At 42.3% G+C, this 25,422-nt stretch overlaps 1 protein-coding gene across 5 annotated transcripts in view; it reads right to left on the bottom strand.

The window, feature by feature from the left end:
• The window catches only part of disp2 (dispatched RND transporter family member 2), a 40,624-nt gene that overhangs the window by 4,798 nt on the left and 10,404 nt on the right, over positions 1-25,422 (bottom strand). Inside the window, exons 1-9 of one of the 5 annotated variants that reach the window (XR_009067137.1) lie at positions 24,585-24,825; positions 15,506-15,650; positions 9,571-9,813; positions 9,445-9,497; positions 9,216-9,339; positions 4,012-4,127; positions 3,731-3,825; positions 644-741; positions 307-465 (exon numbers count right to left, since the gene is read on the bottom strand). Coding sequence is in view for 4 of the 5 variants with exons in the window: in XM_057859303.1 (XP_057715286.1) it covers positions 307-465; positions 644-741; positions 3,731-3,825; positions 4,012-4,127; positions 9,216-9,339; positions 9,445-9,497; positions 9,571-9,813; positions 15,506-15,650; positions 24,585-24,676 (1,125 nt within the window). In the remaining variant the exon portion in view is untranslated. Of the gene's footprint in view, positions 1-306; positions 466-643; positions 742-3,730; positions 3,826-4,011; positions 4,128-9,215; positions 9,340-9,444; positions 9,498-9,565; positions 9,814-15,505; positions 15,651-24,584; positions 24,826-25,422 lie in introns of those variants that run through there. The other 4 variants (XM_057859303.1, XM_057859305.1, XM_057859307.1 and 1 more) reach the window with 4 other exon arrangements.

Below are 25,422 nucleotides of genomic sequence, written 5' to 3'. Positions count from 1 at the left end.
TTGGGGGGGGGGGGTTCTAGTCATATCTGTGATGTAATTCTTGGCTGTTTTCAACAATGTACCTCTAAAAGACATTGATAATTTAAAAATGGTTCAATATTAGGTGACATGTCTTGTTTTCTCATGTACAATATATTTAAAATCGCTCTTTACCGAAAAAAAAAAAGTTTTATCCAATTACTTGATTAATCAATGGAATTTTCAATAGAACACTCGATTACTAAAATATTCGATATCTGCAGCCTTAAAGATTAGCTGCAAAAGGACCTTTTGGATCCCGTTTGTTGGCAGGTATATGTCCGCTACCTGTTGTGAGGTTAGGCCGGCGCAACTGGAGGCATTAGTGAGGGCGGCCAAGTAATTTCCCAGAGACCAGCTGGGACAGCAGCCGCTTCTGGATGCCGACTTGGCCTCGCCTCTCACATGCTGCTGGCACACGTCCTGGAACAGAGCCTGGGAGCGTATCTGAGACAAACAAGGGAGATGTTTTTCAAAACCGTACACAAATAATTATCTAATTCATTTGAGCCAATGTTTCTGAGTATTTCAACATGGCTTGTCAAAATTGGATTATGATTGAGGAGAAATTTGATGTGTAAAGACAAAATGTGAAATAGAGACGCAAGTATAGATCAGATCATACCCTGGATTGTTCCATCTCGCACATGGCGTGGATGGCTTTCAGGCTCCACAGACTGGCTGAGCTTTCTGAGCGGAACACCAGCTGCGCCAAACGCTGGCCTGCGAGGCAGAGACAGATGGACTTGCGATAAAATATGGCTACATGTGAATCATTCTTTTCCTTATGCATTTGTATTATTTCTGTAAATCAGGGATTGTGTAACAAACCATTGGCTCCAAACCTATTATAATTCAGTAAAGTACTTGAAACCTTTTTAACCTTTGAAATGAAACAATCGTGAAACCACATGAGCTCAGTGTTGCCAATATGATATAATTGCAATTCTAGAGGAGAGGCAAGCATGACTATTGCACTCCGTGTTTGCAAGGAGCTCAGGTAGTCATGTGATAACATCTGTTGAACGAGCCTAACAAACTAGTTACACTTCAGCACCACAAGGGGGCTACAAAGTATTATGAATAAAGACAAAGAAAGGACATGACCGAAAATTTAATGTGGTGTTTTACTTGATCTTAGAAAAAAATCATGAATTCGGAAGCCCTAAAGCAACAGAAATAAAATAAATTCAAACCATCTTAGCATTTAAGCCACTGGACTTTTGTGATGCAAGTTAGCCAATTTTTGTTTTGTTGGACATAGATACTTTTTTTTTTTTTTTTTTTTTTTTTTTTTTAAATATCATTTGAGGCTTGTTATCATTTTTAGCCTGCCAAAACCACTGGCGCACCTGAGTTTGGCTTTAAATGATATCAAACAATAAATAAATAATCTCACAAAAGAACAATTTGCTAGCTCACATAGAAAATGTCCGCTAGCTAACATACTCTATAATGCTAATGTTTACCAGATTTTTTTCTGGTGCACACTAGATGGTTTAAATTTATTTCATTTCTGTCCCATACTGTGGTATGAAAAAGTGTCTGATCCTTTATAAAATCACTGCCAAATGTGATCTGATCTTTGTCAAAATCACACAGATGAAAATACAGTGTCTGCTTTAACTAAAAGCACCCAAACATTTATAGGTTTTCATATTTTAATGAGCATAGCATGCAAACAATGACAGAAGGGGGGAAAATAAGTGAACACTCTGCTTAAGGAGACTTAAAGAGCAATTGAAACCAATTTTTACCAAACAATTTAAGTGAGGTGTGTGCCCAATCACTGATGAGGTGTTTAAAGCTGCCCTGTCCACTATAGAAACACACCTGGTAAGAACTGTCTTGCTGAGAAGCATTGTCTGATGTGCATCATGGTTCTGTCAAAAGAGCTGTCCGAAGATCTGCGATCATTGATTGTTGATTTGTATAAAGCTGGGAAAGGTTACTAAACCATCTCTAAAAGTCCACGTGTTCATCAATCGACTGTCAAAGAAGTTGTCTACAAATGGAGAGAGGTTGGCACTGTTGCTTCTCTCCCAAAGAGTGGCCGTCCACCAAAAATGACGCCAAGAGTTCACTGGCACAGTCCACTATCTCTGTGCACATGTAACGGGTACACGCAGGTCCGTTGTAGAGCGTGGAAACCTCCCTGCCGATTCCTTCATGTAAGGACGCTAGCAGCTGCGTCACTGGCTCGAGCTTTATTGGCGCAGTGGTTAGCGTCCCTGCACTGTTGACGTGGAGCGCGTCGTGGCGCGCGGATTCGCGTCCCGGCCTGGTCAGAGGTGGGAGCGGAACGCGGGTGGCGCTGACACACCGGTTACATTGGTGCCGTGACCCGGATCGGCAGCGAAGGTTTCGGGGGATGAGTGTAATGGGTACACGCAGGTCCGTTGTGGAGCGTGGAAACCTCCCTGCCGATTCCTACATGTAAGGACGCTGGCGGCTGTGCCGTCGGCTCGAGCTTTATTGGCACAGTAGTCACCTTCCTTGCCTGCCGAGTGGAAGCGTCGTGGCGCACGTGTTCGCGTCCCGGCCTGGTCAGAGGTGGGAGCGGAACGCGCGGCCCTGACACACCGGCTACACACACATCAACTATATATAAAACTATGGCCGAGAATGGTGTTCATTGGAGGACTCCACCGAGGAAGCCACTGTTTACTAAAAAAAAAAAAAAAACATTGTCGTTCATTTAATGTTTGCAAAAAGGCACTTGGACACTCCACAGAAGTTGTTGCAAAATATTTTGTGGACTGATGAAACCAAAGTTGAATTGTTCAGGAATAACACCCAATGTCATGTGTGGAGGAACAACGGAACAGTTCACCAACATCAACACCTCATCCCCACAGTGAAGCATGATGGAGGTAGCATGATTTGGGGATGTTTTTCTGCCTCAGGACCTGGACAACCTGCAGTCATTAAAGGAATGAATTCAAAAGTTTATCAGGATGTTTTGCAGGAAAACCTAAGGCTGTCTGTCAGACAGTTGAAGCTAAAAGAGGATGGATGCTGCAACAAGACAATGATCCAAAACACAGAAGGAAATCAACTTCACAATGGTTTCAGAAGAACAATATACATGTTCTGAAGTAGCCAAGTCAAAGTCCAGACTTGAACCCCATTGTGATGCTGTGGCATGACCTAAAGACAGCGATTCATGCAAGACGTCCCAGGAATCTGACTGAACTACAGCAGTTTTGTAGAGAAAAATGGGCCAAGATTAGTCCCGATTGATGTGCTAGACTGATCTGCAGCTACAGGAAGCGTCTGGTTGAAGTTATTGCTGCCAAAGGGTGGGCCACAAAATATTAAATGTGATGGTTCACTTATTTTCCCCCCGTCTGTCATGATTTGCATACTAACCTCATTAAAATATGAAAACCTATAAATGTTCGGGTGGTTTTAGTTAAAGCAGACAGTTTTTCCATCTGTGTGATTTTGACAAAGATCAGATCACATTTGATGGTGATTTTATGCAGAAATGTGAGATGTTCCAAAAGGTTCAGATACTTTTTCATACCACTGTATGAAAGCCATTACGGAACAAATTAATTTCATATCTTGATTGCAAGTTCAACCAGTTGAGATGCTGCCTAATCACTCTGTTTAAATCTTTAAGAAAAAAAATTATAGAATGTTACTTTTCCACATAGTTGTTCAAATGGCCTTCCTTTTAGAAATGTTCTGATCAAGAGGAACTCACCGGGAGCGTCACAGAGGAATGACTCCGAGGTCAAGCCTCTGGCTAGCATCCTCTTAAATCGAAGTCCAGAGTTGTTGTGTAGTCCCCTTCCACTGCTGAAAATCAGAAAAAGACCATCTGTCCTTTTGTTTTCTAGTTTACAATCTAAAAACAATTGCTTTGAAATGAGGTTATGCAATCAACAATGCTAGTGGCTTGTTTCGTTTTAATCATGTTGGAAATGTTTGTGTGGGGCAGAGATTGCAGTCTTGAAAGCGTAGCTTCCGCCAAACTCTCCTGACCTTTTACTGAGCTGCTGTGGCAAAAGCGACAATGGTTTTCCCGGGCCAGTGTTTTCTTGCAGTTTTGACAAACTGGACTGGCGAACTCCGATGTTTGTCCCTCGTGGCTCGAAGCCCTGGAGAAACACATGCGCAAGAGCAAAAATCCAATCAAAAAGATGAAGCTTAAATTATATAGTGGGGCAAATAGGTATTTAGTCAACCACTAATTGTGCAAGTTCTCCCACTTGAAAATTAGGCCTGTAATTGTCAACATGGGTAAACCTCAACCATGAGAGACAGAATGTGTGTGTGTGTGTGTGGGGGGGGGGGGGTTGTCTTCGTCAGCCATTAGTCCCCCACAGGGTTCGTACGATCTGCATGGAGGAATGGGCCAAAATACCAGCAACAGTGTGTGAAAAGCTTGTGAAGAGTTACAGAAAACGTTTGGCCTCCATTATTGTCAACAAAGGGTACATAACAAATTATTGAGATGAACTTTTGGTATAGACCAAATACTTATTTTCCACCATGATTTGCAAATAAATTCTTCAAACAATGTGATTTTCTGTTTTTTTTCCCACATTGTCTCTCATGGTTGAGGTTTACCCATGTTGACAATTACAGGCCTCTCTAATATTTTCAAGTGGGAGAACTTACACAATTAGTGGTTGACTAAATACTTATTTGCCCCACTGTATATGGATTGTCCTTAATTGACTCTTAGCGCCGGACATTTCATTTTGCCAATAATTAGTGTCCTGCGAGAATACCGTGCTTCATTAATTATACTCATCAAGATACTAACAGACTATAATTTGATCTAATTTAGTGCAGCATTATGAAAGATGATGGAGACAATTCAGACGAGACTAAAGTCATTAAGGAAAAAGTAATGAACAATCACCCCGAGGTGGTTAGGAAGGATCATATTTCAATTTCAAAGAGATGGGCACAAAGAGGCGTTTCATTTTCCAGACATGCTTGTGGCAGTTCAACTCTAGGACACAGTAACACATTGGCTGCCATTGACGGCCATCGTTAATTGAGCTACAGGAAGTCCTCGAGTCACAATGTCCTCGACCTAAGACGTTTTGACTTCACGACACCCGTGCCTCGTCAGCCATTAGTCCCCACAGGGTTTGTACGGGTCCTTCAAATCCTTGAAAATGCTTGGATTTTTGTGTTTTCAATTTCAGATTCAGAGATTTATTTGTCATTGACACCAGATCTCACAAGATGACAACAGATGCAACGAAATTCCGTTCGTTGAGTGAGCATCGGGCCGCTGCTTACTTTGTTCCACGGCGCCACTTCTCTCTCTTCTTCAGAAATTACAGACCAAGTTACAAGTAGACACACATGCAGTGGGGCAAATAAGTATTTAATCAACCACCAATTGTGCAAGTTCTCTTACTTGAAAAGATTAGAGAGGCCTGTAATTGTCAACATGGGTAAACCTCAACCATGAGAGACAGAATGTGGAAGAAAAAAACAGAAAATCACAATGTTTGATTTTTAAAGAATTTATTTCAAAATCACAGTGGAAAATAAGTATTTGGTCACCTACAAACAAGCAAGATTTCTGGCTGTCAAAGAGGTCTAACTTCTTCTAACAAGGTCTAACGAGGCACCACTCATTACCTGCATTAATGGCACCTGTTTTAACTCATCGGTATAAAAGACACCTGTCCACAATATCGGTCAGTCACACTCCAAACTCCACTATGGCCAAGACCAAAGAGCTGTCGAAGGACACCAGAGACAAAATTGTAGACCTGCAACAGGCTCGGAAGACTAAATCTGCAATAGGTAAAATGCTTGGTGTACAGAAATCAACTTTTGGAGCAATTATTAGAAAATGGAAGACATACAAGACCACTGATAATCTCCCTCGATCTGGGGCTCCATGCAAGATCTCACCCCTTGTCGTCAAAATGATAAGAACTGTGAGCAAAAATCCCAGAACCACGCGGGGGGACCTAGTGAATGACCTTCAGAGAGCTGGGACCACCGTAACAAAGACTACTATCAGTAACACAATGCACTGCCAGGGACTCAAATCCTGCACTGCCCGACGTGTTCCCTTGCTGAAGAAAGTACACGTCCAGGTCCGTGTGCGGTTCGCTAGACAGCATTTGGATGATCCAGAAGAGGACTGGGAGAATGTGTTATGGTCAGATGAAACCAAAATAGAATCTTTTGGGAGAAACACAGGTTCTCTTGTTTGGAGGAGAAAGAATACTGAATTGCATCCGAAGAACACCATACCCACTGTGAAGCATGGAGGTGGAAACATCATGCTTTGGGGCTGTTTTTCTGCAAAGGGACCAGGACGACTGATCTGTGTAAAAGAAAGAATGAATGGGGCCATGTACAGCAAGGGCATTGAAAATGTGGCTGGGTCTTTCAGCATGACAATGATCCCAAACACACAGCCAGGGCAACAAAGGAGTGGCTTCGTAAGAAGCATTTCAAGGTCCTGGAGTTGCCGAGACAGTCTCCAGACCTCAACCCCATAGAAAATCTGTGAAGGGAGTTGCCCAGTCAGTGTTGTCCAACAACAGCCCCAAATCATCACTGCTCTAGAAGAGATCTGCATGGAGGAATGGGCCAAAATACCAGCAAGAGTGTGAAAAGCTTGTGAGGAGTTAAAGAAAACGTTTGGCCTCCGTTACTGCCAACATAGGGTACATAAAAAAGTATTGAGATGAACTTTTGGTATCGACTAATTACATATTTTGCACCATGATTTGCAAATAAATTCTTTAAAAATCAAACAATGTGATTTTCTGTTTTTTTTTTTCCACATTCTGTCTCATGGTTGAGGTTTACCCATGTTGACAATTACAGGCCTCTCTAACATTTTCAAGTGGGAGAACTTGCACAATTAGTGGTTGACTAAATAATTAGTATTTGCCCCATACAACAAAGCATGGGTAAGACATGACGCACAGGTCACGTGCAGGGATTTTTTGTACGAAAAAAAGGAAAACTACCAGTCATGGCTGGATAAAGGGGGGGAGGGGTCAGTGATAGAAAGAAAAAGGCGGTGGCGGACTGGAAGGGGGGGGGTGTGAGCGTGTGTGTGCACAATTGTATCAGTATTTGTACGTTTCTGTAGACAAAATAAGTCGCGGCGCCCTGCGACCGCCCTTGGTTCCGTTCCTATGCTGGCGACGTAAACCGAATTTCCGCGTGAATCAAAATAAACCCTTTAAGTACTCCGAAATAACTATCCAAAAAGTCCAAAACTATTGTATTTTGTTTAATAAGGCAGGATACACTGCCCTCTGGTGACAGCGTTGGGTCTGGCTGGACTGTCGCCTTATGTGACTGAGAAGCACACTCGGACATCTGACGGGATAAGGGATAGCTGCGCTCTGGTTTGGCCCACATAAGGCTGTAAGTTGTTTCAGCTAATATATACTTGTGTATGCATTTGTAATTAAGTTCACAGCTACAGTTTGTGGAGTTACATGCGAGCGATTTGCTATGAGGATTATGCATACGTTAGCATTCGTAGCATTTAAGCTAGCGGACTTTTGTTAGGCAAATTAGGCAAATGTATCCATCCATCCATCATCTTCCGCTTGCTCCGGGGTCGGGTCGCATGGGCAGCAGCTTTAAAAGGGAAGCCCAGACTTCCTCTCCCCAGCCACTTCAACCAGCTCCTCCGGTAGGATCCTAAGGCATTCCCAGGCCAGCCGAGAGACAGTCTTTCCAGCCACCTAAGCTGGCTACTCTCGACGGAGGAGTAGCGGCTCGACGCAGAGTCTCTCCCGGATGACCGAGCTTCTCACCCTATCTCTAAGGGGGAGCCCAGACACCCTGCGGAGGAAACTCATTTCGGCCGCTTGTATCCGAGGTCTTGCTCTTTCGCAGCTCGTGACCATAGGTGAGGTTAGGAACGTAAATCAAGGGTTAGGGTTTTCTTTCGGCTCAGCTCCTTCTTTACCACCACGGACGGTTCAGAGGCCACATCACTGCAGACGCTCCACCGATCCACCTATCGATCTCCCGCTCCCTCCTACCCTCACTCGTGAACAAGATCCAAGATTCTTGAACTCCTCCGCTTGGGGCACTCCACCCTTTTCCGACTGAGGATTTGGAGGTGCTAATCTTCACCCCAACCGCTTCACACTCGACTGCGAACCACTCCAGTGAGTGTAGGAAGTCATGGCTTGATGAAGCCAACAGCACCATATCATCTGCAAAAAGCAGAGATGCAATGCTGAGGTCACCAAACCGGACACCCTCTACGCTTTGGCTGTGTCTAGAAATTCCGTCCATAAAAATTATGAATAGAATCGGTGACAAAGGGCAGCCTTGGCAGAGTCCAAAACTCACTGGTAACGAATTCGACTTACTGGCAATGCGGACCAAACTCTGACACCGGTTGTCCAGGGACCGAACAGCCCTTACCAAGGGGCTCGGTACCCCAAACTCCCGGAGCACCCCCCCACAGGACTCCCCGAGGAACACGGTCGAAGGCCTTCTCCAGATCCACAAAACACATGTACTGTAGACTGGTTGGGCAAACTCCTATACACTCTCGGGTACCCTGCCGAGGGTGTAGAGCTGGTCCACTGTTCCACGGCCAGGACGAAAACCACACTGCTCCTCCTGAATCCGAGATTCGACTTCCCGATGGACCCTCCTCTCCATCACCCCTGAATAGACTACCCGGGAGGCTGAGGAGTGTGATCCTTCTATAATTGGAACACACCCTCCAGTCAGCCATTCCAGAGGCACTGTCCCCGATTTCCACACAATATTGTAAAGGCGTGTCAGCCACGACAGCCCCACAACATCCAGAGCCTTCAGGAATTCCGGGCGGATTTCATCGACCCCCGGGGCCTTGCCACCGAGGAGCTGTCCAACCACCTCAGTGACTTCAACCCCAGAGATCCGAGAGCCCACCTCGGAGTCCCCAGACTCTGCTTCCTCTAAGTGCGACTCATAGTCTGAAAAATACGGTATATGGAAATTCGTGTTACGTTGCAACGTAGGGACGGAACTTGTTCATAACTTGAGGACTCCCTGTATTTCTATGCATTCTTCATGTGAAACCATGATTCCAGCATTTGGATGTTCTCGAGACTCTCTTTGAACTTGACGCAAGCGTTTGGGTCACAAAGCCAAAAGTTTAAAATGATGCATTCGCCGCTCGTCTTTTTGTACGACAAAAACAATCTTGAGACTGAATTCTCAAACAGACTCACCAGCAGAGGCTCTGAGAAATCCGGCAGCGGTCCAATGAAGAGGCCAGCCAGCGAACATGCAAGGAGCAGCAGAGCACATCCCAGTAGAACCTCTAAAGGGTAGTCTACAAGCATCTGGGAAAAACTGTCAAACAGAAGTAGAAAGAAAGCTTCGATTGATATTTTATTGACGTGAGACACTTGTGCAATTCTGAATGACAACTTGCCCAGTAAGTGGCACGTGTAATACCTCTTTAAAAAAAGTGTTCTTACTTTCTCACAAAGCAGTCGAGGCCTCCGTCCCTGTTAATGAGAGCCAATATTATAGTCATCCCTCCTTACAAATGTCACAAATAAGTCAGAAAACACACCCAACTGTCACCACGTGCCGCTGCGTGGCTTTTTGCGCGCCACCTTCACAGGAGCCGTGCAGCCAGCGACACCTCGACAGACCGTGCTGGCGAGGTGTCTCGTGAGTCAAACTACAGCTGTGGCCCACGGCACCCGGCTCGGCGTCAGGGCCGCTGGTGCTGTTTGACTCGCAGCACATGTTTGACTTGAGAGCATTGTAGGGGCTGCAGTGGGGGCATTTATGGAGCTGAGTTTGACCTGTGGGAACCTAAATTCAAGAGTGGAGAGATGAATGAATTTTAATCACTACATGAGTGTGATTGCCTTAAGTATTTCACCCAAGTACAGTTCATTGTTCTCTCTTCACACCATAGAAATTGAATAGACACTTAAACTTGAAAGTTGTAGTGATCACTACATCCTATATACATACAGTGGGGCAAATAAGTATTTAGTCAACCACTAATTGTGCAAGTTCTCCCACTTGAAAATATTAGAGAGGCCTGTAATTGTCAACACATTGTCAATCCTCAACCATGAGAGACAGAATGTGGAAAGAAACCCAGAAAATCACATTATTTGATTTTTAAAGAATTTATTTGCAAATCATGATGGAAAATATTTGGTCACTACCAAAAGTTCATTTCAATACTTTGTTATGTACCCCTTGTTGGCAATAACGGAGGCCAAACGTTTTCTGTAACTCTTCACAAGCTTTTCACACACTGTTGCTGGTATTTTGGCCCATTCCTCCATGCAGATCTCCTCTAGAGCAGTGATGTTTTGGGGCTGTCGTTGGGCAACACGGACTTTCAACTCCCTCCACAGATTTTCTATGGGGTTGAGATCTGGAGACTGGCTAGGCCACTCCAAGACCTTGAAACTCTTCTTACGAAGCCACTTGTTTGTTGCCCATGCTGGGTGTTTGGGATCATTGCCATGCTGAAAGACCCTAGCCTGGTACTCCAGACTCACCGCTGTTCCAGCTATTGTGTCTGGCCACCATTAAGCGGACAAAATTTCCAGGGCAGAGCAAACCACAACAAACAGACAGCGGAGTGGACCAATCAGCGACGGGCGGGACGAGGGACTTACGCGCGGAAGTAAACATACCAGGAGAGCGGAGTTTATTCAACATGGCTAGCGCGAGACAGACTTGTCAGTGACTTGTGTCGATGTGTTTTTGATCATTTAAAACTGATTTTACCGTGGATTGGAACATATTCTCGGCTCTCCTGTTCACCATCTGTGTTGTTGTGGAGACGACTTCCGACGCGGAAGAGTGACGTTGCTCGTTAAGAACACGTCACGCAAATAAACGAAACTGATTTGTCGATTGAATTTGTACCTGCTCGAGAGCCCGTTAATGGGCTGGGTCCCAGACTATTCTCTCAGTGTTTTAAAAACACAGGGAGAACAGTCTGGCCGTGCCAGGCAAGGAAGACCCAGCTACGTTTCATCTTCAATGCCCTTGCTGATGGAAGGAGATTTTCACTCAAAATCTCTCGATACATGGCCCCATTCATTCTTTCCTTTACACAGATCAGCCGTCCTGGTCCCTGAGCAGAAAAACAGCCCCAAAGCATGATGTTTCCACCCCCATGCTTCACAGTTTGTATGGTGTTCTTCGGATGCAATTCAGTATTCTTTCTCCTCCAAACATGAAAACCTGTGTTTCTACCAAAAAGTTCGATTTTGGTTTGATCTGACCATAACACATTCTCCCAGTCCTCTTCTGGATCATCCAAATGCTCTCTAGTGAACTGCAGACGGGCCTGGACGTGTACTGGCTCCAGCAGGGGGACACGTCTGGTAGTGCAGGATTTGAGTCCCTGGCGGCGCATTGTGTTCCTGATAGTAGCCTTTGTTACTGTGGTCCCAGCTCTCTGTAGGTCATTCACTAGGTCCCCCTGTGTGGTTCTGGGCTTTTTTGCTCACCGTTCTTGTTATCATTTTGACGCCACGGGGTGAGATCTTGCATGGAGCTCCAGATCGAGGGAGATTATCAGTGGTCTTGTACGTCTTCCATTTTCTAATAATTTCTCCCACAGTTGATTTCTTTGCACCAAGCGAAGAATGAAGAGTCACAGAAAACGTTTGGCCTCCGTTATTGCCAACAAAGGGTACATAACAAAGTATTGAGATGAACTTTTGGTATTTACCAAATACTTATTTTTCACAATGATTTGCAAATAAATTCTTTAAAAATCAAACAATGTGATTTTCTGTTTTTTTCCCCACATTCTGTCTCTCATGGTTTAGGTTTACCCAAGTTGACAATTACAGATATTGTGTGAGTGTCCAATTACTCACATAGAGGGAAGAGCGGGGCTCTGTCTGACGCGCTGCATCCACGACGACTCGGGTGAGGCTGGGTCGGTCATCCGATGGCTTTCATTTGTCTAATTTCTTAATATGATCGCGTGTATAATAAACTTTGATCACATTACTACTTTTAATTTTTGTCACTTTCCCGTCCGCTAAAGCTCAAGTGGTGACACGTTTCGTCTACTATATACGCTGTATTACAAAAGTGTGCACCGTCACCGTGATCGTGTCGAACTTAAAGTGAACCAAACATAAACTATCAAATATGAGCGTATAAGGCGAATCTAATACGATCGGATGGAATACTTAATGAAATGCTGGCGTTAGCGGTCAACAGAAAATTGGCACCCTGCCTCCTCTCTTTCTACCTCAATCAAGCTTTCCCAGGTAGTCACAGGTGGTATTAATCAGGTGACAGAGTGACAGTGACACACCCACCCCACGCACACACACTCATTAACCCTTTGCACACCAAAACAAGTAGTGCTTAAATTTCTGCCTCTAACAACAGGCCTCTCTAATCTTTTCAAGTAGGAGAACTTGCACAATTGGTGGTTGACTAAATACTTATTTGCCCCACTGTAATTCCCCCACAGAACTGAAGTCAATATGTATGTCGCCTAATGCAATCTTTGATATGCTTGCAAGCCTGACCATAAATAGTTGTTTTTCACAGAAACTGCTGATAGTTAGTTTTGCCTCAGATAATCATGCACTTTTAACCGCCAACGCAGCAAGGCTCATGACCTTTTTGCAAGATCTGCAAGAAGAGTTAATCACCAAGCGTTCCAGACACACCTCCTTTTTTGTATATAAAGAAGGCCGAGCCCCCTTTAGTGTGCATTTCACTACACGGCTTGTCCTCTTAACTAAATGAACCCAGAATTTTTTTTTAATTAAAACTGTGCAGTATTGATCTCTTGCCTCCAGTCTTTATTTAACAATCCAGTCTAGCCATCTCACCTGAATTGAAAACGAACACGCAGAGGAACTGAAAGACTACCTCCAAAAGAACTAATGTGGTTAATGTTGTTTTCCGGAGTGGAATGCTTTGACGCGTGGTCAGAGGCGTAGCACGGGTCCCCGGGGGCCCCAGGCAACAAGCAACATGGAGCCCTTCAGAGTCACGTTACACACATACATACTCGCGCAGTATAATGAACGCAAAGGTGTGTGTGTGTGTGGGGGGGGGGGAGTGCGCGCTGCATGCACGTGCGGTAATCTTGGCCATAAAAGTGGCGAAAACTAAGCGCTTTCCCTGAAGGCCGGTTGATGGGTGTGCAGGTGGACCGGGAAACCACCCTGGATCCTGGGGGGGGGGGGGGTGACGATGGCTCCTTTGCTGGGCTGCGGGAGGAGTGATGGGCTAAGCTGAACACCCAAAATAACTGCGAACAACCGCTTCCAGTATCCATCAATGAGTACAATGCTCTGCAGTAAGCCCGACAAAATTTGTTGGTAGTTTCAGACTTCATAATGCCATGCACACGGTCAAGCAGTCCAGTGCCAGAGGTAGCAAAGCAACCCCAAAACATCAGGAAACCTCCGCCATGTTTGACTGTGGGGACCGTGTTCTTTTCTTTGGAGGCCTCGTTTTTTTCCTGTAAACTCTATGTTGATGCCTTTTCTCAAAAAGCTCTACTTTTGTCTCATCTGACCAGAGAACATTCTTCCAAAACGTTTTTAGCTTTCTCAAGTAAGTTTTGGCAAACTCCAGCCTTGTTTTTTAAAAATTATTTATTTATTTATTTATTTCTCTTGGTCAGAAGTGGGTCTTCCTGGGTATCCTACCGTAGAGTCCCTTTTCATTCAGACGCCGACGGAACATACGGGTTGACACTGTTGTACCCTCGGACTGTGGTATAGCTTGAACTTGTTTGGATGTTAGTCGAGGTTCTTTATCCACTATCTGTACATCTTTCGTTGAAATCTCTCGTCAATTTTGTTTTCCGTCCACATCTAAGGAGGTTAGCCACACTGCCATGGGCTTTACACTTATTAATGACACTGCGCACGGTAGACACAGGAACATTCCGGTCTTTGGAGATGGACTTGTAGCCTTGAGATTGCCCATGCTTCCTCACAATTTTGCTTCTCAGGTCCTCAGACAGTTCTTTGGTCTTTTTTCCACACTCAATGTGGTACTCACAAGGACACAGGACAGAGGTTGAGTCAACGTTAATTCATTTTAACTGGCTGCAAGTGTGATTTAGTTATTGCCACCACTGTTTATGTTCCACAGGTAAGTAACAAGTGCTGTTAATTACACAAATTAGAGAAGCATCACATGATATTTCAAAGGTTGCCAATACTTTATCCGGCCCATTTTTGGAATTTTGTGTAAAATGATGATTGTATTTTTTTCCCATTCTCTTTTGTGTTTTTTCATTGCAAGTAGGGTTGTTCCGATCATGTTTTTTTTGCTCCCGATCCGATCCCGATCGTTTTAGTTTGAGTATCTGCCAATCCCGATATTTCCCGATCCGATTGCTTTTTTTTTTTTTTTTGCTCCCGTTTTGCTCCCGATTCAATTCCAATCATTCCTGATCATTTTTCCCGATCATATACATTTTGGCAATGCATTAAGTAAAAAATGAATAAAACTCGGACGAATATATACATTCAACATACAGTACATAAGTACTGTATTTGTTTATTATGACAATAAATCCTCAAGATGGCATTTACATTATTAACATTCTTTCTGTGAGAGGGATCCACGGATAGAAAGACTCTGTGACTTTGTATATTGTGACTAAATATTGCCATCTAGTGTATTTGTTGAGCTTTCAGTAAATGATACTGTAGCCATGCCCCAATGCATGATGGGAAGTGGAACCATGACTGTGTGTAGTGCTACCAATTGATATATCTTCTCTGCGTTGGGAAAATAATAAGATAATAATATGAAAAAGATCAATTGCTACCTTGCTTCCCCACATTGCTTCCTATATTTCTAATCATTGGGAGAGGGATTGTAAGGCTTTAACAAATTAAAATAAGCCTCCAAAGGCTGCCAAAATTCACTCTACTCATTTTACGTTGCCATTTATCTCTCTATATAGGTAAAATGGCGCCATTACAGTTTCAGCGCAATAATGCGTGAGTGGGTCGTGCAACGCATGCATTAATTGCGTTAAATGTTTTAACGCGATACATTAAAAAAAAAATTTAATTACTGCCGTTATCGGGATAAATTTGATAACCCTACCTTAAGCTTAAACTAAAGATTGTGGATGAGTGTAACATATTATGTCTGTAACATTAAATACAATTAGAAAACGATTTAATTTAAAAAAAAAAATATATATATATATATATATTTAAAAAAGGCATGGACGATATTTTATTGCCGATTCCGATACTTTGAAAATGAAGTGATCGGACCCGATCGATCGGGACATCTCTAATTGCAAGCGAAATAAATTAAGATATTGCTATCAAAGCATTTGTAATTCCAAGCATTTTCTGAGAAAAATTGACCATTATGTGACAGAATTGCATGTGTGCCAATAATATAAGTCACAGACTCACAAAGCCAAACTATGTTGAAAAAAAAAAAGTGTGACTTATAGTCCAGAAAATAAAGTAGTACAGTTATAAATCGCTCAACAAGCCTTTTTAACACATACTTGATGATAAAGCTGGCCAGATGAAGAAGGTCCGTCGAGGCTGCTGCAGCTGTCGCACAACTCCCGCTCAGCTCGGATGGCATTCAGATTGCTCGGTTCCGGGTACACGCTGTCTGGGGGGCACAGCGACAGCACCGGGATCCCACTGCGGGGGACGAGTTACAAGAAGAATAACAAATGTGAAAAATGCTGAATTGTTAGCTTTTTTATTCCTGGTTTGACTGGTGTTCATGGTGCTAAACCAAAAATGGTAAACTAGCAGTTAATAAAGAAAGCAGTAATATCGGAGGCTAAATGTGAGGAAGTCTGATTTATGGAGTGTCACATGTACCCTAATTTTCGGACTATAAGCCGCTACTTTTTTCCGTCATTTGGAATCCTGCGGTTTATAGTCCAGTGGGGCTTATTTGATGATTTATTTGGGTTAATACGTAACACTTTGTTTGACAGTGGTATCATAAGACTGTCATAAGAACGTCATAATTATGACATGACACGACACTATCGTGGGCATTACTGAATTATTATGACAGACGTCAAAATGTGTCATGTTGCATATTATGTCACTAACTCCATTTATGTCCAGCTCAGATCTTTTACGTCCATTCAAAAGTGAGATAATTTGCTGGATGACACTAACCGACATCTATTATAAGCATTCAATAATGCCTATGACAGTGTCATGTAATAATTATGACAGTATTATGACACCACCATCCAAGAAAATGTTACCAAATACCATAACTAGCAATTAATGAAACAACTGGAACAGTAAATGAAGAAATAATTAGGACAGAACGTGAATTTTGATTGTTTTTACATCAGTCGTGCCGCAATGCATGCTAGGAGGAATGTTGGACGACAACAGTGTTGACAGCAGGTGGCAGCAGAGGTGGACTGTCTCCCCCAAGGGAGCAGTGATGGCTAAATGAAGATTTTTAAAACAATAAAGCTTTGCACTAAATTGGTTCATAGCTTAATGGTGGTTCATTTGGTTTCATGACAGTCTTATGATGCCATTGTCAAATGAAGTGTTACCAGTTAATATATTTTGGTGTAAATATCCCATAATACAATGAGGACAACTGCGGCTTATAGTGCAGTGCGGCTTATCTATGAACAAATGCCGTTTTCATGTCAAATTTGGTGGCTGGCGGCTTATAGTCAGGTGCGCCTTATAGTCCAGAAATGACGGTAATGATACAGCACACAGCGTGTCAAATTTATGACCCGCGGGCTGGAACCAGCCTGCCAGGGGGTCTAATCCGGCCCGAAGAGTTATTCTGCCTGACAGGCACGTTGTTGTAGCTGTCACCGGAAATACAAAATCACATGTTTTTATTTTGACATTGGTGCCGTAAAACCATCGATTTGGGATTTGTGTGATCAAATACTACTGCACTTGACTCACTTTCGGAGTTACATTCGTTCATTTGCCCCCTCCTAGTAAAATTGGATTGGATGTCTAGCACTAAATGGCAGCCAATGAGTTAACAAGGAAGTGACCCAAAAATGCTCCAAAACCAATAGGAAGTGACAAAATTAACAGGAGTTAACCTGGAAATTCCCCTAAATCAACAGGAAGCAGCCCAGAAATGCCCGAAAAACCAAAAGGAAATAATGCTAAATTTATAGAAAGTGACCCATCAGTGTATTAAAATTACAAGGAAGTGATGCCATATCAACTCTTTCCCTGCCATTGACAACAATAGACATCTGATTTACTTATACTGGAAGGACTGACTGTGAATGCTCATCTGTGAGTGCCATTGAGTTAATTTATATGGCCAAAAATACAGTGGTATGAAAGTATCTGAGCCTTTTGGAATTTCTCACATTTCTGCATAAAATCACCATCAAATGTGATCTGATCTTCGTCAAAAGCACACAAATGAAAATACAGTGTCTGCTTTAACTAAAACCACCCACACATTATTATAGGTTTTCATATTTTAATGAGAATTACATGCAAACGATGACAGAAGGGGGAAAATAAGTAAGTGAATACTCTGCCTAAGGAGACTTAAAGAGTAATTGAAACTAATTTTGACCAAAATTTTTAAGTCAGGTGTGTGCCCAATCGCTGATGAGTGGTTTAAAGCTGCCCTGCCCACTATCAAACACACACCTGGTAAGAAATGTCTTGATGAGAAGCATTGTTTGATGTGCATCATGGCTCGGTCAAAAGAGCTGTCTGAAGACCTGCGATCAAGGATTGTTGATTTATATAAAACTGGGAAAGGATACAAAACCACCACTAAAAGTCTGAATGTTCATCAATCGACAGTTAGAGAAGTTGTCTACAAATGGAGAGAGAGTTTAGCACTGTTGCTTCTCTCCCAAGGAGTGGTTGTCCACCAAAGATGACGCAAAGAGTTCAGTGCAGAATACTCAGAGAGGTAAAAAGGAACCCTAGACTGTCTGCTAAAGACTTACAGAAATCACTGGAACAGTCTGTGCAAACATCAACTATATGTAAAACTATGGCCAAGAATGGTGTTCGTGGGAGGACTCCACAGAGGAAGCCCCTGCTGTCTAAAAAAAAAACCCTTTGTTGCTCGTTAATGTTCGCAAAAAGGCACTTGAACACTCCACAGAAGTTTTGGCAAAATATTTTGTGGACTGATGAAACCAAAGTTGAATTGTTTGGGAGTAACACATAACGTTGTGTGTGGAGGAAAAATGGAACAGCTCACCAATATCAACACCTCATCCCCACCGTGAAGCACGGTGGAGGGAGCATCATGATTTGGGGCTGTTTTGCTGCCTCGGGACCTGGACAACTTGCAATCATTAATGGAAGAATGAATTCAAAAGTTTTGCAGGAAAACCTGGGGCTGTCTGTCAGACAGTTGAAGCTAAAAAGGGGATGGATGTTGCAACAAGACAATGATCCAAAACACAGAAGTAAATCAACTACAGAATGGTTTCAGAAGAATAAAATACACGTTCTGGAGTCCAGACTTCAACCCCATTGAGATGCTGTGGCAAGACAGCGATTCTGACATCCCAGGAATCTGACTGAACTACAGCAGTTTTGTAGAGAAGAATGGGCCAAGATTAGTCCTGATCAATGTGCCAAACTGCTCGGCAGCTACAGGAAGTGTCTGGTTGAAGTTATTGCTGCCAAAGGGGGGGCCAAAAAATATTAAGTGTGATGGTTCACTTACTTATTTTTCCCCTTCTGTCATTGTTTGCATACTATCCTCATTAAAATATGAAAACTTATAAATATTTGAGTTGTTTTAGTTAAAGCGGACACTGTTTTTTCATCTGTGTGATTTTGACAAAGATCAGCTCACATTTGATGGTGATTTTATGCAGATATGTGAGAAATTCCAAAAAGTTCAGATACTTTTTCATACAACTGTAAAGTAGTGATGAGATGAGATGTAATTGCCTTAAATGTGGCTTGTGAACCAAAATGAGTTTGACACCCCTTGTTATAGCACAGTCCACATTTTTGCGTATCCAAGGAGCAGCTTTTATGAGCAGCATCAGTAGTTGCTTCGGTTATATCTGTGTCATCGATCCTTGTAAGCAAATTACTCTACTTAAAGACAAGTAGTGATATTTGTTTTTGTACTGCTCACACACTGTAGAGCAAAACAATGTTGAAAAAAAGATTATTAAGAGCATCTGTTTAGCTTTTTCTTCCTAATTTTGCAACATTTTTTTCCTTTTTGGGAAGGGACAGCATTAACATGGGGTAATAGATCATGTCAATTTGAAGTATCGAGGTAATGTGACGGTTGTGTAACATGGTTGTTTTTCCACAGAGGGCAAGATACGACCGCACTTCCGGTGTGGTCACTATGGCAACACAGTAAATCAACAAAGGCAAGTGACCTCACCCTCTTTAATGTGTGTCCTCTAATCAGGTACAGTGATGGAGGCCAGTACAGGAGCAATGGTCTTCGTTATTTGTGTGACATCAAAGGGCAAATGAAGATTTCAATTCTTGAAGCGTTTTACTCTTAAAGGTGAAGTTCAGAATTTTTGACGTTAGGCTTAAAATGCGTATGACACCAAAAAGCAAGTTTATTTCATATTTCATGCAGTGTTTTATGCTCCTGGATAAAATGGGCCGCTCGGATGTGTGTTGAAGCGGTTGTTTTATATATTCAATTTATGACTCCCACGCCATGAAAATGAGTTACTTCCGGCTTCAGTCTCTGGTTTAGGAGGAATGCGAATGCGACGTGTTGGAGGCAGTCTTTCAGGTCCTCCGCGTGTTTGTTTTCAATTCAGGTGAGACGGCTAGACTGGATTGCTAAATAAAAGACTGGAGACAAGAGATTTTACTACGCAGTTTTAATTTCAGAAATTTCTGGGTGCATTCGATGACAGAACAAAAGCTGTGTAGAGAAATGCACACTGAACAGAGAGCTTGGTGTTGCTTATATGCTGTACAGATAAGGAGGTTTGTCTGTTTGGTGATTAACTCATCTTTGGAGCTGAAACGAATACTCGAGCAACTCGAGTAACTCGAGTTTAAAAACTGATCCGAGTAATTTTATTCACCTCGAGGAATCATTTAATTTTGCCAGCTCTAAGCATCACGTTTTGCCCGGACTACTTTTAATGCGGGATGATGCGCTGACCTCACGTGCGTAGAGGAAGAAGCAATTAAAAAAAAAAACATACCGCAGCCGACAGCCGCTACAAAGTACGCCGACGTTGCTAAAAACTACGCCCGCAGGATGCTAGTGTGGTAGCAGGTAGTGTCCGATGTGTCTCATAGATATCGCATGCGAAATGACAGACTCGGCCGCGTATGGGCAGCATTAGTAAACAGCCGCCATCTTTAAGTAGACTCTCATCGCTAATAAATATAATGTTACTGTCACTCGCTCACGTAACGTTAGCCCTTCGGAGGGCTAGTTTTCTATTGATTATGACCCCTGTCGATGCGTGGCTAACGTGTCTTACATACAGGCTTTATTTAATCTGTAAAAAAAACTGTGCTGTAGAGTGGTGAGGGTGTAAAATTAAAACATAGTAAAGCTAACTGTCAGTTTTAGCTCAGTAGTCACCAAGTAGCACTGGTCCCTAATGTGCTCCAATACAGCAGGTATCATACATTTATTTTGAACACTGCAAAAACTCAAAATCCTATCAGTACTTACAGTTTAGACAAAAACTTAACTAGAACTTAAAAATAGCCTGACACAAATGGAAATTAAATTGAAACACGTGGGGAAAACGTAGCTTTCAAGTAATGTGTGTTATCAAGCGTAATTACATTTTTAGGTAAGAAATATGTTTTTTTTTAATAAGATCTAGAAGTTTTTTGAGTGAAAGCAGTGAATTTTGTTTTCTAGTCACATCTTAGATGCAATTGTTGGCTGTTTTCAACAATGTACTTCGAAAATAAAGACATTGATTGACTGAAAATGGTTCAATTTTGGATTAAATGTCTTTTTTTCTCAAGTATATTTATAATTGCTCTTTACCTAAAAAAAAAAAAAAAAAAAGGTTTTATCCGATTACTCGATTAATCGATAGAATTTTCAGTCGATTACTTGTTTACTAAAATATTCGATAGCTGCAGCCCTACTCATCTTACAAAATAGGACATGAGCCTTGCTGATTGGCAGTTAAAAGTCCATGATTATCTGAGGCAAAATTAACTGTCAGCAGTTTTCTGTGAAAAACAACTCCATTTATGGACGATTGCATTAGGCGAGATGCATACCGACTTCAAACGTCACCCGGGTCAGCATCTCCCAATACAGCATTGCTTTATAGCATGCAGATGGACTGCGGATTCAGCTAATTTTTCTGATTAATTCATTTATTTTTCGCATTACGCAAGCTAAACAGTTGCAGGCTTTTGTAGCTGCACCAGGGAGAGGCGTGTGAGCATTTTTGGGTTTCAGAAAGTTCCTGTTCACCCCGAGATCAGCCAAAACAAGTGTGTGACAACTGTGGGACCATTGGACTTACGTGGAAATGAGTAAACATCGTGTTTTGTATTATGCGAAAATGAGAAAATTGCAACTTTGTGTTAAAAATGGCCGCAAATACAGCGATTACAAAGTAAACACTACAAACTTTCTTTAAACAAAGGACTACTAACATTTACTAATATTTGATCATGGACGGACATGTAGAAAAGCTCTCCTCAGACACATCCTGCCATGTTAGCTACACAACAACTGCACGTCGCTCTCGCACTGTTTACGTCCTTCGCCGTGTAGTAAAGCATTATTTTACGCCATATTTGTGTTGACATTGTGGCAGCTACAAGCTCCTCCGAAGTCGGCCGGTTTTTCCGGCGGTCATTCTGTAGCTGCTTCCCCGGCAAACAAGCTCTCTTGCCCGCAGCAGGGAAACGAGTCCGACGAGCTGTAACTTGCTCGCCGCTGGGTGGGTTGCCGATCGGCGAGGACAATCGACAACCCTGCTGCCGTGTGACATGACCCGGGTAGTTTTGTGTGATTTTTCACTTCGAAAGCCGAGAATAAGACTGAAAAGGCACTCGGTTCGGGTTAGCATGTCGGCTAGCTGTCATGCCTCCTGGTTTGTTTACGCTCTCCAAGCCGGGGTAGGGAAATGACAAAAAACTCCGGTGGCATAAAATATAGTTTGGGAAGTGCAAGAAGTGGACAGTTTTGACCATTATGAAGTAATTTTGCCACATTGTACTGAATAAATGCATTTTCAATATTTCACATTCCATTTAGCACAAGACTGTTATTTGCCATGACCATATCATTTATTTAGCAATTGGGGAAAAATACTTAAACAATGACATTTTGCGGCTCTCTTCGTCGCATTTTCCTGGTTGTGAATAACTCCCCCTCAATGGGCTGAAGTCTAAATCAGATGAAACCATGACCCTGCCGACGTCATCAATGTGTTGGGGACGCTAGAGCCATATAATGGTAGGCGTGGCTAAACGGCAGATTAAAAGACTAATTTCTCATTGTCTGCGCTTTGCCAAATTGTTATATATAGTCGAATCGTCTAAAAATTTGATTCTAATTCACATAATAATGCTATTGAAGACTTTTTTTTTTATCTGTTAGGTTTTGTGTTGGTTTCCTCCGAGTGTGACTTGTCCCTGTGATTGCCCATTGATTTCACCTGTTGTACCTGCTCCTAGTGTTTCCTCCAATCTGCATCCTCAAGTTTTGCCCAGCTGTTCCTCGTTGTCTCGTTACCCCTTGTCTGCGTGTGTGTACATAAGCTCCCATTTTCTTTTCACTCCTTGTTGCGTCATTGTCTATGTCAATGTCAATGTTCATGTCCTCGTTCTGGACAGCATTATTCTAGTATATCCAAGCCCTCGTGTTCCAAGTAAGTTTTTTTTTTTTTTTTTTGAAAACCAGTCTTTTGTTTGTGACAGTTTGGTTTGCCTGGCATTTATCCTGTTGTATGGACTTTAAGCTTTAGGTGCAGAAACCATTCACATAAAGCAAAAAAAAAATAAAATAAAAAGGACAGCAATTTTAAATTACAGACTTGGAGATGATGAGTTGCAGTGCTTAAGTGTGCAAAAATAATGAATTATTATTGCTGTTGTGCAAAGATCTGGCGATCGAAGCAAGCATCTCATCAATATTTTAGCCGATGAGTACAAAAATAATCTAAGGAGGTGTCGTACTGCTACACACTGTGCTATGAAAGTAAATTCTTACTGCACCCGGACATTAGGTGAACTCAATTCCACATTGAAGCATGCAAGAATACCCACAAAAACTGCAAGCTTAGTGCTGGCTGTTGCTGGTATATTAGATCTTATCAAAGCAAATAATTTGGGAGCTGCATAAATGGATTGTCCACTTGCATAATTGGTGAACTATTGTATTGGACCCTTTTGAATTCATTAGACTGCATTGGAATACTGTGTAGCAGTACAGGAAAAAAATCCTCACTGTCTGAGGGCTTGATAACCCCAGGAATGTGGAGGGGGCAGGCACAGGATGTTTAGTTATACCGTTTTGTTGCTTAGCAGGCAGGCGTAGCACTCTCAGTTGTATTGTATTGTAGCCTACATGGGACAATAGATGGAAATTGTTTGTTTATATTGTGTCACATCACATTAAGATCTGTTAAATTTAACTGTCCAGCTCAAATTAAACAATTTGAAAATTTACACTGTCATTGTGTAAATGTCAACGTTAAAAGTACTGCGTATGTTGTCGTGACAAGCTGGTGAGGTGGTGTGGGGGGGAGCCTATAATGGTCTCTTGTTCCTTGGCCCCTGCAAGTCTGTTGACAGCTCTGCATACAATACATGTTTTTGTATAGTTTTTCTTTTTTTATTTTTATTTAGAGGTATTTAAAGGGTTAATTCTGACTTACGTGGAAATCAGGGTTACATCGCCAAGAACGGAACTTGTTCATAAACCGGGGACTACCTGTATTGCAGATGGGTATGCACATTAAATGCCTCAAGCTATAGATGCAGAAACTATTCACATAAAGAAAAAAAAAGACTGCGATTATTAATTACAGATGTGTAGATGATGAATTACAGTGCTTAAGTGTGCAAAAATAATGATTTATTATTGCTGTTGTGTAAAGATCTGGCGATCGAAGCAACTCATCAATATTTCAGCCGATGAGTATAAAAATAATCTAAGGAGGTGTCATACTGCTTCACACTGTGCTATGAATGTAAATTCTTACTGCACCCTGACATTAAGTGAACCCGATTCCACGTTGAAGCACGCGAGAATACCCACTAAAACTACAAGCTTAGTGCTGGCTGTTGCTGGTATATCAGATCTTATCAAAGCAAATAATTTGGGAGCTGCATAAATGGATTGTCCACTTGCATAATTGGTGAACTGTTGTATTGGACCCTTTTGAATTCATTAGACTGCATTGTGTAGCAGTACAGGAAAAAATGGACACATTTCAATTAAATACCCTTGCTGGTGTGCACTTCAAGCAAATGAAAAGTGTAAATTTAAATTTCTTTTGGATCTGATTAGAATGTGTAGGTGTGTTTAATTAAATGTCCAGTGAGGTGAAATAATGGAAGCAATCAGCATACGTACAAATGTTCACATCACAGCAAGGTCGTTTACTCAAGAAAAAAAAATCAATTATTCAATCAACCCACCTATGATAAGCCTCCTGGGTGTCCCTTTCTTCTTGAGAATCATCCATCACTATCGCATCCGTGCTGTCCCCTGTGTTCGAGCGCGCGTCCATGTCCTGCTCGTCTACATTTGCCGATTAAAACAAACAAAAAAGCGGATCAATGTGATGAAGGTTTGAACGGACAACAAACAGGTCTTCCTCCGTTTGCGAGCCTTGTTACTGGGGTTACTACGGAGCACCACCGGGGCTCTGCGGCTTAATCTGCCCCGAACTGAGCTCCGATTGGCGGGTCTGTCCTGATGCTAAGGACGCCGCCTGGTTCCCAATTGGTTCGGAAGCGAACCGCTGCTTCCGTGTTAAGGATCCGCAAGCGGTGATGCTATTAACCCAATTTGCATTGACGCCACGTCATGAAAGTATATCATTTCGAAATGCGCATAATATTAGGAGTACTTGCACACCAGAAGCGTAAACTCTGGTGAAGAATGATAATGCATCGTTTTGATTAGGATTCATAAATAGATTCTACAGGAGAATGTACTCATTTCAATGATATACCTACTAAACAGGAGTCTAATGCGACCAGAATTGTACAGTATTTGGGTCATTCCAGAAAAAAATACAACTTTTATTTCATGTGATTGGCATATCGATGATAAAAAGCTTAGTAGAGTGTTAGGTTTTTCGAATGGTATCCAACAGTTATACAGCGATCCCTCGTTTCTCGCTGTTAATGGGCACCAGAACCGGCCGCGATTAGTAAAAAACCGCGAAGTAGCGACCCCCCCACCCGCCAATTTTTTTTTTTTTTTTTTTTTTTTTTTTTTTTTTGGTGTTCAATGTATTTATTCAGATTT

This window comes from Corythoichthys intestinalis, chromosome 15, assembly GCF_030265065.1.
Source record: "Corythoichthys intestinalis isolate RoL2023-P3 chromosome 15, ASM3026506v1, whole genome shotgun sequence".
Classification (NCBI taxonomy): domain Eukaryota; kingdom Metazoa; phylum Chordata; class Actinopteri; order Syngnathiformes; family Syngnathidae; genus Corythoichthys; species Corythoichthys intestinalis.
Note: the sequence above shows the minus strand (reverse complement) of the source record. Positions and strands in the feature narration are given on the sequence as shown.